The sequence below is a fragment of the Engystomops pustulosus genome, chromosome 2 (genome assembly GCF_040894005.1).
Source record: "Engystomops pustulosus chromosome 2, aEngPut4.maternal, whole genome shotgun sequence".
In the NCBI taxonomy this organism is placed as follows: Eukaryota; Metazoa; Chordata; class Amphibia; order Anura; family Leptodactylidae; genus Engystomops; species Engystomops pustulosus.
The window spans coordinates 89,291,399-89,309,030 of NC_092412.1; the positions used below are offsets into that span (position 1 = coordinate 89,291,399).

Consider the following 17,632-nt stretch of genomic DNA (forward strand, 5'->3'; position numbering starts at 1 on the left):
AGCCCTCCGTGTATTACATTACACCGCTATCACCAGCCACATCTCAGCCCTCCGTGTATTACATTACACCGCTATCACCAGGCACATCTCTGCCCTCCGTGTATTACATTACACCGCTATCACCAGCCACATCTCTGCCCTCCATGTATTACATTACACCGCTATCACCAGCCACATCTCAGCCCTCCGTGTATTACATTACACCGCTATCACCAGGCACATCTCTGCCCTCCGTGTATTACATTACACCGCTATCACCAGGCACATCTCTGCCCTCCATGTATTACATTACACCGCTATCACCAGCCACATCTCAGCCCTCCGTGTATTACATTACACCGCTATCACCAGCCACATCTCTGCCCTCCGTGTATTACATTACACCGCTATCACCAGGCACATCTCTGCCCTCCATGTATTACATTACACCGCTATCACCAGCCACATCTCTGCCCTCCGTGTATTACGTTACACCGCTATCACCAGGCACATCTCTGCCCTCCGTGTATTACATTACACCGCTATCACCAGCCACATCTCAGCCCTCCGTGTATTACATTACACCGCTATCACCAGCCACATCTCAGCCCTCCGTGTATTACATTACACCGCTATCACCAGGCACATCTCTGCCCTCCGTGTATTACATTACACCGCTATCACCAGCCACATCTCTGCCCTCCGTGTATTACATTACACCGCTATCACCAGCCACATCTCAGCCCTCCGTGTATTACATTACACCGCTATCACCAGGCACATCTCTGCCCTCCGTGTATTACATTACACCGCTATCACCAGCCACATCTCTGCCCTCCATGTATTACATTACACCGCTATCACCAGGCACATCTCAGCCCTCCGTGTATTACATTACACCGCTATCACCAGGCACATCTCTGCCCTCCGTGTATTACATTACACCGCTATCACCAGGCACATCTCTGCCCTCCATGTATTACATTACACCGCTATCACCAGCCACATCTCAGCCCTCCGTGTATTACATTACACCGCTATCACCAGCCACATCTCTGCCCTCCGTGTATTACATTACACCGCTATCACCAGGCACATCTCTGCCCTCCATGTATTACATTACACCGCTATCACCAGCCACATCTCTGCCCTCCATGTATTACGTTACACCGCTATCACCAGCCACATCTCTGCCCTCCATGTATTACGTTACACCGCTATCACCAGCCACATCTCTGCCCTCCATTTATTACATTACACCGCTATCACCAGACACATCTCTGCCCTCCATGTATTACATTACACCGCTATCACCAGGCACATCTCTGCCCTCCATGTATTACATTACACCGCTATCACCAGACACATCTCTGCCCTCCATGTATTACATTACACCGCTATCACCAGACACATCTCTGCCCTCCATGTATTACATTACACCGCTATCACCAGACACATCTCTGCCCTCCATGTATTACATTACACCGCTATCACCAGGCACATCTCTGCCCTCCATGTATTACATTACACCGCTATCACCAGGCACATCTCTGCCCTCCATGTATTACATTACACCGCTATCACCAGCCACATCTCTGCCCTCCATGTATTACATTACACCGCTATCACCAGACACATCTCTGCCCTCCATGTATTACATTACACCGCTATCACCAGCCACATCTCTGTCCTCCATATATTACATTACACCGCTATCACCAGACACATCTCTGCCCTCCATGTATTACATTACACCGCTATCACCAGACACATCTCTGCCCTCCGTGTATTACATTACACCGCTATCACCAGGCACATCTCTGCCCTCCATGTATTACATTACACCGCTATCACCAGCCACATCTCAGCCCTCCATGTATTACATTACACCGCTATCAGACACATCTCTGCCCTCCATGTATTACATTACACCGCTATCACCAGGCACATCTCTGCCCTCCGTGTATTACATTACACCGCTATCACCAGCCACATCTCTGCCCTCCATGTATTACATTACACCGCTATCCCTGAGGTTTATATACACAGTTCTCTAACAACCCAGCTGCTTTCCGGACCACCTGTTCTACCATTCACTATCAACTTGTGTTCCTGACTCCTCCTACACATGTGACTGATCATATGACCATGACGTCATCAAAGGTCCTTTAGCTGTCTAGGATTTCTCATCTACCGTACTGTTTCACTGTAAGTGGGTGTATGTACACAGACGTGATTGGGCGTGTTGCAGCCGTTAGTCGTCTGGAGGTAGTCGGGTTGTCAGCAGTCCCCAGCTGTGTGTAGGATTATTATTATTAGTGTGCATGAAGAGGGGAGTATGGTGCAGGGCTCAGAGTTCTGTTATCACCTGTATGGTCTGGTGCTGGTTCTTATAATAGTATGTGTATGGCTGTAATATAGAGTCATAACTGCCATAGCACCATAAGCCTTTTTATAGTTCATACCCACACCTGATGGATCGTGTAGTCATCCTGTAGACACTACTGACAGGTGTAACCACAGCTCCTCCACAGGACAATATCTAACAATGTGTGTGGTGTCTCCTCCATCTGCCAGGCCCTGCATCGGTTACCTATCACCCAGTGACTACAGCTCACAATTCCTATACTGTCTCTACACACTTGTGCTGCATACAGTATACGTTTGATTTGTCTCATCTTCCCAATCCCAAATCCATCCCCTCCATATATCCCTGAAGTAATAAACCAATACCCACCCATGAGTAATCTCTATCCCTCACACTACTTCTCTCTATTACCATCAGCTCTTCTCACAAGGCTCTCCTCCAAAGCTTCAAAAACTTGCAGGACAAATCCTACTTCCTAGTGGCACAATTCAATGTCATATAATGTATTTGGAAGCTGTAAAAATCCAAATGACACATTCCGTTTAACCAATGACAATGATATAAATTGACAAAATCATTGCCCATCTTTTTGTCCCATTTTCACTACACTGCAGATCATTATGTGCTCAAGTCTCTTTGGGTCCTTTATTTTTGGTATTAAAACTACTATTCTTCTCTTAAAGGTCTGGATCCAGTGGCTTGTTGAAAAAATGCAACATTGTCCCTACACATGAAATAGAAAATTTCATCTTGTCATGACCATTGCTTTGGACAGAAAGCACTGATACAATGATTGCTAGTACTGGTTCCAGTGGTCTATGTAAGTCTTATTGTCCTTCTGTCTTTGACGTGGTATAGTATATTTTTCATTGTCAAAATTCAGTGTTTTGTTCTGCTTTAATTCATTAAAGTGCTTGCAGGTCTATGAATTGGAGTGCTTACATGACTATAAATAGGAATGAGGGCACACGTAAGCCCTTCCCTTCATTCCCTCAGAAGTGCTGACTGCACAAGTGCTTAGGCAGCAGGGGCAGTGAAAAGTGTAAAGGTATCCTGAAGGCGCCTTCCCACGTGGCTTTTTTTCTTATTTTTAAACTCATCCAAAACGAAAGTGGGAGGGGGTTTGCCTGAAACACATGCGTTTTGGTCAGAGCCCCTCCCACTTTTGTTTTGGATGCGTTTAAAAACATGAGAAAAACACCACGTGGGAAGGCGCCCTGAGAAGCCCCTTAGGCACATTAGCATAATTTTAAAAGTTGATTATAGAAGGAAGGAGGACGGCCAGAGTCAGAGTCTGGATCTGTGAGTAGATGCTTGGTCATCATGCTTGATTTTGTGGGTTGATTTTATTTGAACTTTTATTTTGACAAAGAGCTGATCATTTCTGTGCCACAGACTACAGGATACTTGGGCTGAGAATTCGCCAACTTAACCTCTTGGATGCCACCAGAGGTCGCATTAACGCCTCACCACGTGTCATAGACGCGTGATGAGGCGCCATTACCCCCCAAAATAATTGCCATGCGTAAAGTTACGCTTGGCGATTATTCCCTGTAGCGCGCAGGCTGAGCTGTTCAGCGCGCGCTGCAAATGAGGTAAATGTCAGTAGCGCGATCACAGCGTGCGCCGGACCGCTCAGCGGGACACGCGACTAAGGGGCGCGCCGGAGTGAGAGCACCCGCCCCAGGGGAGACATGTGGGCCCACGAAGCTGCTGCTCCCCGTCCTGCTCCAGCTCTACCTGACCGCAGCTGCCTGCGTTTGTGATCGAGGGGATCTAAGAGCAGTGCTGGGTGACTGTAGTGCTGTGTTGTGACTGTAGTGCTGTGTTGTGACTGTAGTGCTGTGTTGTGACTGTAGTGCTGTGTTGTCACTGTAGTGCTGTGTTGTCACTGTAGTGCTGTGTTGTCACTGTAGTGCTGTGTTGTGTGTGTTGTGTGCGGCGAGTGTGTGCTGTGTGAGTGTGCTATGTGTGCGGTGTATTACCAAAATTTTCATACTCCTCCTCGGGTAAAAATACTCCTCAAAAATGGTGAGAGGAGTATTTTTACCCTTCTGGAAAAATGTTAGTGCAACCTCTGGATGCCACATGCAGTACAATCTGCTGGTAAAGGAAATCTACCACTTCATTTAATGGGAATTTGTCACCAACCTTAGCCCTGTTAAACTACAAATTGTACCTTATATGTGTAGTTGCATGTTCTCTGGTGATGTCTTTATATATGGTTCTGGCATTTGAAAAATGAAGTTTTTCCAGTCAAGGGGGTGTTGTGCCCGGCGCAGCGGTCAACCTGCCACAACTCTGCACTGTCAAGAACCTGCCTCCATTTTTACCCCCAGCTGTGGCAGGCCCTGCCTTTTACTTGTATCCAACTCCCCATCCTCCTACAGTTTCATGCTAGTCCTAGGGCATGTGCATTATGCCTCTTTCCCTGTCCAGGTATGCGCAGGGCCGGACCCGAGAAGACAAGCTCACTGGGGATGCGTGCGAACTGGTGCATGATTGCAGCAGGATGGGAAATCTTCTACAAGCAAGAGGCTGGGGGAAAGGATGGAGGAAGGTTTTTGGCATTGCGGAGTGGTGGGCGATTGACTGCTGTGCCGAGCAACAAAACCCCCTGACTGGAAAAAGGATGCATATCTAATTTCATTTTTGGGCATCAGACAGTGTTGATCATATATAAAGACATCATCAGAGAACATGCAACTGGCCATATAAGGTAAATTTAGTAGTTTAAAGGAAACCTACCACTTGTAGTGGCAGGTTTCAGATGGAAATACCGGGCACCCTGAGTGGTAGGTTTCCTTTAACAAGGCTAAGGCTGATGACAGTTTCCCTTTAACTTCTAAAAAGCACCACCAAAGACTTAAATATTTATCTAAACTAGGAGGGCTGCATGCCCCCCATAGCACTTCTAACAAGCCCGCTGCCTTCTCTTGCCCTTCCGATGACATTAGCAGTTCTTGAAGCAGATAGCAGGAGTGGGTTTGGGAGAGGAGGCAGTGATCAGGTTAGAAGTGTCGCAGGGGGCTAGCAGTTGGAGCCACAACGGCCCCGGTAATAACCCCTAGAGCAGGGGTCAGGAACCTTTTTGGCTGAGAGAGCCATGAACACCACATATTTTAAAATGTAATTCTGTTGGAGCCATAAAATATGCACATGCCCCCCAGTAGTTAGACAGCCACGGCACATGTCCCCCCAGTAGATGGGTAGCCACAGCACATGCCCCCCCAGTAGATAGGTAGCCACCACACATGGCCCCCCAGTAGGTAGGTAGCCACAGCACATGCCCCCCTCAGTAGATAGGTAGCCACAGCACATGGCCGACCCAGTAGATAGGTAGCCACAGCAAATGGCCCCCCCAGTAGATAGGTAGCCACAGCACATGGCCCCCCCAGTAGATAGGTAGCCACAGCACATGGCCCCCCCAGTAGATAGGTAGCCACAGCACATGCCCCCCCCCCAGTAGATAGGTAGCCACAGCACATGCCCCCCCCGTAGATAAGTAGGCACAGCACATATGCCCCCCAGTAGATAGGTAGCCACAGCACATGCCCCCCCCCCAGTAGATAGGTAGCCACAGCACATGCCCCCCCCAGTAGATAGGTAGCCACAGCACATGCCCCCCCCAGTAGATAAGTAGCCACAGCACATGCCCCCCCCCAGTAGATAAGTAGCCACAGCACATTCCCCCCCCCAGTAGAAAGGTAGCCACAGCACATGCCCCCCCCAGTAGAAAGGTAGCCACAGCACATGCCCCCCCAGTAGATAGGTAGCCACAGCACATGCCCCCCCAGTAGATAGGTAGCCACAGCACATGCCCCCCCAGTAGATAGGTAGCCACAGCACATGCCCCCCCAGTAGATAGGTAGCCACAGCACATGCCCCCCCAGTAGATAGGTAGCCACAGCACATGCCCCCCCAGTAGATAGGTAGCCACAGCACATGCCCCCCCAGTAGATAGGTAGCCACAGCACATGCCCCCCCAGTAGTTAGGTAGCCACAGCACATGCCCCCCCAGTAGATAGGTAGCCACAGCACATGCCCCCCCAGTAGATAGGTAGCCACAGCACATGCCCCCCCAGTAGATAGGTAGCCACAGCACATGCCCCCCCAGTAGATAGGTAGCCACAGCACATGCCCCCCCAGTAGATAGGTAGCCACAGCACATGCCCCCCCCAGTAGATAGGTAGTCACAGCAAAAAAAGGGAATACTCACCTACCTGCTCTCCCTTCTGTGGCTTCTCATCACTCCCGCACTCTTCTCTATGACCCAGGGGCCGCTGCTATAGTTGCTTAGGCAATGGCGCCTGTGTCATAGAGAGGAGTGGATGCTGCTCTACTCTATGACACAGGCGTTGTCACCTAAGTAACAGTGCGGAGATGGCACTTTGGTCACACAAAAGACACAGGCGGTGGTAACATCCTGGCCTGCATCCAGTGGTCATCGCTGTGTGTGTCTTACATGTACACACTGCAGATCACTATTAAATCAATGATTTGTCTAAGAGTCAGATGCAGCCATCAGAAGAGCAACATATGGCTCCCAAACCATAAATTCCCTACCCCTGCCCTAGAGCCCTATTGGCTATTAAAAAGATGTCAGGGTGATTTGCTGTGAATCACCCTTTATGAGGTTTCTACATGAGCTACATGCTCTGGCCCACTGCTGCAAGTGAAGCCGGAGTGTTACATGCGTTGTGGTTCATCGTAGATGTAAATCTTTTTTTTTTTATATACATTTTTTTTTAATACATGGGGCCCACTTAGAGACCTGATGCGCATGTACGCATGTGTTAAACTTTTTCACCTCTACAAAGTATTGGTGGCGCTTTGTAGAGGTAAAATGATGTGCTAGTGAGGACTGTAGATTTATGCCTGTGCTGCATGGGGCATGGTAAACTAGGATTAGATTTACAGATTGGAGAAGGAAAAAGATTAAATGATGAAGCATTGTTTGTGGTTGGTTTCCTTGCCTGGCATCAGAGGGGGGCATGTCCTGCTCGCCGGACCCTCCCATCTAATACTCCCCATGACTTATGCCTCCTTATTGGTCACAGTTCATATCATGTGACCTGAGTGACATCATCTCAGGTACTTTAGCCTCTTAATAATAGCAAACTGTACCCCATTCATGTATCTGACCATATGAAGTTACAGCTGCCTCCATGGACTTCTACTACTCTCCATCCTCCATGAAGGCTGCTGTAAGTAAACACATACATGGTGTGCAGTTTGCTGTTCTTAGAAGGCTAAAGGACCTGCGATGATGTCCCTGGTCACATGTCATGAATGTAACACAAGGCACCAAGTAAAAAAATGTATTCAATAGTTCTCATCTGTACATAGAGCTTTATATGTCTGTAGTTGAATATTAGCAGACGTCCCTAAGTACAAGGGGGCAGAGCAGTGATTTCAAGAGACACAGAGCTGTGGGGCACGGATCACTGCCAGCTTGAGAGAGAAAAGAGTCAGACATGAGTCACAAAAGCTAATTTGCATATCAGAAATCTGTCTGTAATTAAGGTACAGGGCCTCACTGGCAGATAATTTTAGGTGATATAGGGAGGACTTTTAACCCTTTATCAGTAGGCATTGTTAGTCAGGGCAGTCAAAATCTGGTGACAGGTCTTCTTTAAATCTCTTCTATGTACTTTTCCACATTGTACACTAGATGTCACCTGCCCTCTTTACAGTGTCTTTAAAGGGAAAGGGTACTTACACTTAAAACATTTTCTCTTTTATTGCTATCAGCTGGAACAAAACACAAATGTTCACATTACTATTTAGCATACCATTATTGTTTTTTCTCAGCAGAACTTATAATGGGATTTCAGGCTAAGGTTAAACTTTCCATATCTTTCCATATCCCTGATCCTCCCCCATTAAGTATAGTGAAGGGAAACATGCCATTTTCTGCACTTTTTGAGATCTAGCCACATACTGCTAGATATTTTCACCATTCTTTTTTTCTTCCGCCCTGTTTGCAACATTGTGCTGCAAATAATTTTTACCATAGATTTATTATTTTCTGCTGTGAACATGTTCCCTCTTTTTGTTTTTGCATTTTCTATTTGCCTCAATTTGAAAGGTTTTTTTTTTTTTTTTATTCGGAAACCTTTTTTTATTCCTTTTACTGATAACAGAAATATAAAGTACAGCAAAACAATGTCCTATACACACTATCGCAAGCTATATATAACATACCCTGTCAAATACATACATTTTATAAAATGTTTCAATTTATATCAAAATTGGATGTGGTGCCTATATCTATAAACTCTTTAATGCAATTTTGAAAATGAGGCAAGTGTCAGAAAATATGTGGTTTGTTGCTGTTTACTTTAATTCTTTTTGCTGTAATTTCAGTTTTATTTGTAAACATCAAAATTGTAAAAATGGCTTTGGCCAATAACGCGACAAAATATCCAGAAATGCCTGGCAGTGAAAGGGTTAATACCCCTTAGTTGAATTCCCGGGTGAAGATACTTATCATCTATCTGTCTAGTTATCTTTCTTCTATAATTTGACTATACCGTATTTTTCGGTCTATAATGCGCACAAAAAATCCTTTGATTCTCTCAGAAATCAAAGGTGCGCCTTATAGTCCAGTGTGCCTTATATATAAACCATACTTACAGACAACACGCCTTGAACTGTGCACAAGTCTGCCACCTGCTGGTCATTCATCCTTATAATCAGGTGCGCCTTATAATCTGGTGCGCCTTATATATGAACCTAGATGTTTTAGTAGGCATTTATTGATGGTGCGCCTTATAGTCCAGTGTGCCTTATATATAAACCATACTTACAGACAACACGCCTTGAACTGTGCACAAGTCTGCCACCTATGAACCTAGACGTTTTAGTAGGCATTTATTGAAGGTGCGCCTTATAGTCTGAAAAATACAGTAATTTTATACCTCGCTTTTTCTCTATCTATTTATTAATCCAAATTCTGTCTACTGTATTTATCTCTTATCTATCTACTGTATATATGGTCTACTTTATAGTTCTGCATCTAGATATCTATCATCTTTCATATTTATCTTCTATCATAATAATAATTCTTTATTTATATAGCACACAGATTACGCAGCGCTGCACAGAGCTTGCAAGATCAGTCCCTGTCCCCAATGGGAATCACTATCTAATCAACTTACCAGTATGTTTTGGAGTGTTGAAGGGAACACACGCAAACACAGAGAGAACATACAAACTCTTTGCAGATGTTGATCTGGGACTTGAGCCCAGGTCCCCAGCGCTGCAAAGCTGTAGTGCTAACCACTGAGCCACCGTGCTGCCCATCAATCTCTCTATCATCTCCTATAACATTCTCCCATATTACAGATTGTTTTACCATACTAAAGGAAGCCTCTTACTGTACTGTACATAGAGCTCTATATGTCTGTAGTTGAATATTAGCAGATGGTCCCTAAGTACAAGGAGGCAGAACAGTGATTTGAAGAGACACAGAGAGTGGATCACTGCCAGCCTGAGAGTTTTTGCAGTACTCTTCTGCTGTTCTCTAACCCCCTCCAATATATGGACATAATATTACTGTGCTGCTGAAAATGAGTTCCCGCAAACCGCAGGACTTTTACATCCAGCTTCCCATCATCAGCTCCCAAGCATCCTGTTTTAGAAAATTTTAGATAATTATCATAATTATCTATCATTATAATGAACTAATGTTCATTGGGATCAGCTTCCAACAAAAAGGGTTGTCCAACACACAAGACAACCTACTGAATTATATAAAAGAAAAAAACATTCTTCAGAAATGCTTTACATCTCTGTACATGGCAAATGTTCAGATATTTATGACTATATGAACTGCACTTTTATGTAAATCTCCTTCCCATAACTGACTTTGTTATGTTTCTTCTTTTTGTAAAGTTGTGCAACATTGTAAAATCTGTAAAGTTTCTTTGTGTGAGCACTGGTGGAAGAAACATTGTGCAGAGTAGTGTTCACTCCTGAACTACAATATAAGTACAGTAGCTTGCAGATTGGAATAGACAACAGTTTATGTTGCTTGGATCATTGGAGATGGCAGCATCATGCTGTGGGGATGCTTTGCTTCTTCAGAGACTAGGAAGTTCGTCAGAGTTGAAAGAATGATCAGTGGAGCTGTATAAAGGGCAATCTTGGAGGAAAGTCTATTAGAAGCATCAAAGATCTTGAGAATGTTCATTTTCCACCAGGACAATGGCCCTAAAAAAACAAGGGATACAAACAAGTTACAGGTGGCCAAGTCCTTAGGGAAAATTCTTCTCGGTTAAAAACACACTTTATTTCATATCGATTAAACAATGATCATGGTGCCACGAGAAAAGGTAAAAAAAACGATTCATTGGGGGTCATTTATTAAGGGCCCGAATCGCGTTTTTCCGTCGGGTTACCTGAATATTACTGTTTTGCGCCGATTTTCCCTGAATTGCCCCGGGTTTTTGGCGCACGTGATCGCCAGCGCTGCACTGCAACAGAGAGAAGGTGAGTATATCAAAAATAACATTTTGAATTCACCTGATTCTTGATGAAAAGAGCTAATGTTCTAGGTAGAGGCTTCCAAATTCAATTACACTTGTTATTTTTTGTTTACATATGAGGGAGTGAAAGAGGAACTGATAAAATTACTGAAATTTATGAGCTAACTGGGGTTTTTTGGTTAGGTTACATGACATACCGTACTTTAGTCTTAAGAGGAATTTGAGTTATCTGAAAAAGATTTGGACAGGATACACTTCTAGCATTGCCTTGGAATGAATTGAATGAGCAAAGTGTTTTGAATCAATTTTTTTCAATAGCTTTTAACCCCTTAAGGACGCAGGGTTTTTTGCTCATTTCTCGCTCTCCACCTTCAAAAATCCATTAAATTTTTACGTGTACAGACCTGTGTAAGGGCTTATTTTGTGCGTAACAAATTTTACTTTCCTGTAATATTATTTATTTTAACATGCCATGTACTGCGAAGCTGAAAAAAAAATTCCAAATGGGGAAAAATTGAAAAAAACGTTCTTGTGGGCTCAGTTTTTACGGCTTTGACTGTGCACTCAAAATAACACCTGAGCTTTATTCTTTGGTTTGGTGCGATTGCGGTGATACCAAATTTATATAGGTTTTATTGTGTTTTAATACATTTTTAAAAATTAAATGAATGTGTACAAAAAAGAAAAAAAAATGTTTGCCATCTTCTGAAGCTAATAACTTTTTCATACTTTGGCACACGGAGCTGTGTGAGGTGTCATTTTTTTTTTTAGGTCTGTGCGACATTTTGATCATTTTTTAGTCCATTTTATATGTGATGCATAAAGGTTTAAAAGTCGTATTTCGGACATTTGGGCGCCATTTCCCGTCTCGGAGGTCACCGCCGGCCGTAACCGTTTTTATATTTTGATAGATCGGGCATTTTGGGACGCGGCGATACCTAATGTGTCTTTTACTGTTTATTATGTTTTATATCAGTTCTAGCGAAAGGGAGGTGATTTGAATTTTTAATATTTTATAAATTTTTTTTATTTTTTAAACTTCTTTTTTTTTTTCCACTATTTCTTAGACCATCTAGGGTACATTAACCCTAGATGGTCAGATCGCTCCTACCATATACTGCAATACTACTGTATTGCAATATATGGCATTTTTGCAGCTCATGAGCCACTGGCTCATTGTAACAAATCTGCAGATGCCAGATAGCTACCATGGAAACCGATCGCCGCCCCCGATGACGTTCGGGGGCGCGGCGATCGTAATAAAGATGGCGGCGCCCGCGCAACGAAAGGGTTAATAGCCGCGATCGATGCAAGCACCGACCGCGGTTATTAGCGGTGGGGGTTTGCTGCAATATGCAACAACCCCCACCTCTGTATGAAAAGGACTCAGCCCGTGAGCCCTCTTCATACATTCCCTATACCTCTGCGCCGCAGAGCTATGGCGCAGAGCGTTAAGGGGTTAAAGAAAACCTACCACCACAGATCTAACTATTAACGTATGTAAGGATAGCCTTTTTAGGGCTTATCCTTTATCCTTTACTAAGCGCCGTGTTGCCTCAGCTCCGGCTACTCCACGCTCCAGTAGCCTCTTTAGAAAATTAGCATTTTCCCGGATTAAAGATTACAAAAGATAGAGGGGAGTAAAGGATAAGCCTTAAAAAGGGCTATCCTTATGTACGTTAGATACACCTACCACCACCAGATCTACCTTAATAGGTAGATCCGTGATGGTAGGTTTCCTTTAATTTGTCTTTCCTCCTTTTTAACCCCTTAATGCTCTGCGCCGTAGCTCTACGGCGCAGAGGTGCAGGGTATGTATGAAGAGGGCTCACGGGCTGAGTCCTCTTCATACAGAGGTGGGGGTTGTTGCATATTGCAGCAAACCCCCACCGCTAATAACCGCGGTCGGTGCTTGCACCGATTGCAACTATTAACCTTTCCTTTGCCGCCGGCGGCATTTAAAAGACGGCGGCGCGTGGGCGCCGCCATCTTTATTCCGATCGTCGCTCCCCCGAACGCGATCGGTTGCCATGGTAGCCTCGGGTCTTCGTTTGACTCGAAGCTACATGGCTTTTGCAGATTTGTTACAACGAGCCAGTGGCTCATTGTAATGAATGACCTGCAAGAATGCCATATATTGCAATACAGAAGTATTGCAGTATATGGTAGGAACGATCTGACTAGGGTTAATGTACCTTAGATGGTATTAGAAATAGACCATAAAAAAAAGAAAAAAATATTAATAAAATATAAAAAATTAAAATCACCCCCCTTTCCCTAGAACGGATATAAAACATAATAAACAGTAAAAATCACAGACACATTAGGTATCGCTGCGTCCCAAAATGCCTGATCTATCAAAATATAAAAACGGTTACGGCCGGCAGTGACCTCCGGGACGGCAAATGGCGTCTGAATGTCCAAAATGCGACTTTTACACCTTTTTACATCACATAAAAATTGGCATAAAAAGTGAGCAAAATGTCGCACAGACCTCAAAATGGTAGCAATGAAAACATCGGCTCATTTTGCAAAAAATGACACATCATACAGCTTCGTACCCAAAAGTATGAAAAAGTTATTAGCTTCAGAAGATGGCAAATTTTTTTTTCTTTTTTGTACACATTCGTTTAATTTTTGAAAATGTATTAAAACACAATAAAACCTATATAAATTTGGTATCACCGCGATCACACCGAACCAAAGAATAAAGTACAGGTGTTATTTGGAGCGCACAGTCAAAGTCGTAAAAACTGAGCCCACAAGAACGTGCGTTTTTTTTTTTTCAATTTTTCCCCATTTGGAATTTTTTTCCAGCATCGCAGTATACGGCATGTTAAAATAAATAACATTACGGGAAAGTAAAATTTGTTACGCACAAAATAAGCCCTCACACAGGTCTGTTCATGTAAAAATGAAAAAGTTATAGATTTTTGAAGGTGGAGAGCGCGAAATGAGCGAAAAAACCCTGCGTCCTTAAGGGGTTAAACGGCAGGCATCTGGCTATATTGTGTTTGTCTTGTTTTTGTTTTTTCTTAACTTTTTAAAAAAATCTTACAACAAATTTAATTTAATATTGAACAAAACCCTTTACTACTCCCATGGTCAAATGTCCCCTCCAACGCAGGGTCTGTTGATAATTTTTTGTGTACAGATTCTCAAAACTATACAGATCCCTTGTGAATATAGTTGAGATACCCTTTACACTCCTCTCTCTTCTCACCCATGAAATCCCTCGAGTTTAGCCATCTTAAAGAATCCACAGTTTACACAAAGGTGTAAAGCATCCAATATCCAAAATGCTCCTCATCTGCTCCCATCCTTTGCTTATTAAACTGATGTAAGTAAGCAACCTGCATGGCTGTCTCTCCCGGATCCAAGATATATATCAAGGCCACACTCCTGCCCGCAATACCAGAATTCCTGGGCCCCCCAATCTCCTGAGTTGATGCGTGGTCATAAGGGTTGGGCATTGCCAGCTCTCCCTGTCTTTATCCTTGTTGTAAAGTTTTAAAGAGATCCAAGCATATTTCCCTTTACTTTAGAAATTCTGGAATGGTATCCAGAGTGGTGTGTTAAGGATAATATGGAACAATTGGAGTATCAAGAACATTTTGTTCAGGGTAGCTTTTATTATGTCAGTGGTAGCTTACTATAGACCTCATTTTTTGCATAAACCTCTCTACCATCTGGTGGAGATTTAAAGGAATGAAATCTTTTGACATTCTGACACCCATATTCCTAAAGATTTACATGTCTGTACCGTTTGAATGTAGTCATGAGTGTTCCATGTAATTTTATTTGGGGGAGATTTATCAGAAGTTTCTGAGAGCTTTAATTTTTATAAACGGCTGTAGGGAAAATGAAAGCTGAGCTCTGATTGGTTTCCATGGGCAAATTGAGTACCGGTAGTTATACTCTGACACTTCTCATAAATCTTCCACATTAACTCCATCTGTAATTGGATATATAACCAGGTTAAAGGGGTTGTCCCACGGGGTAGGGCCTAACTTGGTGATCGGTGGAGGACTCAGTGATGAAACCCACACAGATCAAATGGACAAGAGGGTCTCAGGTACCTCAGTTGGACCCCTCGTAGCTCCCGGAGATTAATGGAACAGATGGCCGTGCATGAACAGTTCTGCTTCATACATTTCTATACAGTCAACGGAATTTGCCGAACGCATCACTGAGACCCCCACGATCAGAAACTTAGGCCCTGTCCTCTGGACTTGAAGAGATCTTTGAATGCCCCCAGAAACAAGTTTAGTGTTATACTTTCCTGCACAGAGCCACATTACAATATCTCGGTCTGATTGAATCAAACATGGAAGGGGTCTCATAAGAATACAAGATTGAAATAGGGGTACGTGTACCTCCCTCCAAATTATTTGGATTTGACAGCCCTGAACTAATGCACTAGAGAAGCATACAGTGTTCCTTTTGGGGACGAAAATGCAAACCTCATGGCCCTCTTCACCACCTGTAAATATTCTCACTAAATATCTTTAGCGGTGTTGAGCATAAAAACTGCTGCCCATGCTTCTTGGTTATCTAGATCCAACAATAAGCAGTCTAGTCGCTGTTCCAATCTTTTAGCACTTTTACAAATAGCTTTATAGCCGATGACTGTGGTAAAATAGCATGTACCCATACTTTTCCCCTCCCCAAAGTATCACTTTTAAAGGAAGTTCTGTAGGTGAGTATTGAACAGTTACTACTGGTACTCTCTGGGGCACATGTATCATAGTTTAAGCTAGGCAAATTGTCAAATTTTTTTTTTTTGCGTCTTTTAATTCTGTTCTGTTTAAAGTACGCCTTGTTTGCACCTATGTGCAGTGTGCCTCGTGTATCATTGTTGTCCAGATGTTCAGTGCGCCATTTTGCCGTTTTTGTGCCATTTTTGGCACAATACTGTACCTGGTCCAGCGCAGGTGCAAAGGAAGGTTTTTTTTTTTTTCCTGGACCCGATTTTAACTTGTAAATTGGAATTATTTCACATGCTTTAACTGTTTATCATTTTGCACAGTAACCTCTTTTGTCAAGGTTCTTAAATTTTTACATTCTTTAAAATTTTTTTATCGGTTTCTTCTAAGGGTGAGGTCACACAGAGTGGTTTAATTGCGTTTTTAATGCATTTTGAAACTAATTACAACAGCTTAAGAGAGGTGATTTGCCTTATTTCATTAATGTTAACATTTGTATTTACAAAACGCTATATAAACGCCACACTAACGCATGTGTTAACATTGCATTTACTATGCGTTTTGTAAATTCATATGTTAACAGTAATGTAATTAGGAAAATCCACTCTCCTCAGCTGTTGTAATAGGTTTGAAAATGCATTAAAAATGCAACATGTTAAATCCCAAATTAACAGTAGTGTCCACTCCTGTATATAACCCCGATACGTGGCTTGTGTCCACTCCTGTATATAACCCCCTCACATGGCTTGTGTCCACTCCTGTATATAACCCCCTCACGTGGCTTGTGTCCACTCCTGTATATAACCCCGATACGTGGCTTGTGTCCACTCCTGTATATAACCCCGATACGTGGCTTGTGTCCACTCCTGTATATAACCCCCTCACGTGGCTTGTGTCCACTCCTGTATATAACCCCCTCACGTGGCTTATGTCCACTCCTGTATATAACCCCCTCACGTGGCTTGTGTCCACTCCTGTATATAACCCCCTCACGTGGCTTGTGAACACTCCTCTATATAACCCCCTCACGTGGCTTGTATCCTCTCCTGTATATAACCCCGTCACGTGGCTTGTGTCCACTCCTGTATATAACCCCGTCACGTGGCTTGTGTCCACTCCTGTATATAGCCCCGTCACGTGGCTTGTGTCCACTCCTGTATATAACCCCGTCACGTGGTTTGTGTCCACTCCTCTATATAACCCCCTCACGTGGCTTGTGTCCACTCCTCTATATAACCCCCTCACGTGGCTTGTGTCCACTCCTCTATATAACCCCCTCACGTGGCTTGTGTCCATGTGGATTTGAGACTTTTGCAACAAAAAGTCTCAAAAAGAAGCCAAAATTTGCACCTGCCAGGATAGGAAAAACTGAACATGCATTACAAGTAAAAAGACCGGATCATACATAAGGTGCAAAAAAGAGCCGCCAAATGTCTCTAAAATTCACCTCAGAGAGACAAAACTATGATACATGTGGGCCTCTGTGTCGTTGCCTCATTTTTATAAAGCTTTCAGTGATTCTCTTGTACTTTACGTCTCTTGTAGACTCAGCTAATGCCATTTTGGTTACATGGTAGGACTTCTTGGGTAACTAGTACTTCCCAGCCACATCTAGTTTACCCCAGCCAATGATAGTTACTTTTGAGCCTGATACTGTGGCATGCTATTTAATAGTTCTTACTGCAACTTTGTGAGCTGGACTTGGGCCTTAGGCTTGCTTACAGCATTGACCTCCCCTTTCTTTGCTTTTTTAGTGTCTTTTTTGACCCTAGTCATTCTGGGGATTATGTTTGACCTTTAATATTAGTTAAGTCAGCAAGATGAGCAGGATTCCTTAGGATAGGCAACAGGAACTCTAGAACTACATAACCCTAACATGCTGCCCTTCCTACAACTGTTCATGTGCATCTTCAGGGGTCTTAAATGGAAAAGAATTGGGTAAAAGTAGAGGGTCTTCTTTGCATTAAATGAGTTAAAAATGGTACATTATAATGGCCATTCACCATGGTCCCGGTGCTGGCCAGTCTTCACTAGGACATGATGACTATCTTTTAAGGGCCTTACAAAGGCTTCAGCTGCATTAACTT

The 17,632-nt window shown here is 43.5% G+C and overlaps 1 protein-coding gene across 4 annotated transcripts in view; it reads left to right on the plus strand.

The window, feature by feature from the left end:
• The window catches only part of UBAC2 (UBA domain containing 2), a 106,654-nt gene that overhangs the window by 2,717 nt on the left and 86,305 nt on the right, over window positions 1–17,632 (plus strand). The window contains exons 1-2 of one of the 4 annotated variants that reach the window (XM_072135490.1): window positions 2,062–2,187; window positions 3,031–3,167. In XM_072135490.1, the coding sequence (XP_071991591.1) occupies window positions 3,137–3,167 (31 nt within the window). In that variant the 5' untranslated portion in view covers window positions 2,062–2,187; window positions 3,031–3,136. Of the gene's footprint in view, window positions 1–2,061; window positions 2,276–3,030; window positions 3,168–17,632 lie in introns of those variants that run through there. The other 3 variants (XM_072135491.1, XM_072135494.1, XM_072135492.1) reach the window with 3 other exon arrangements.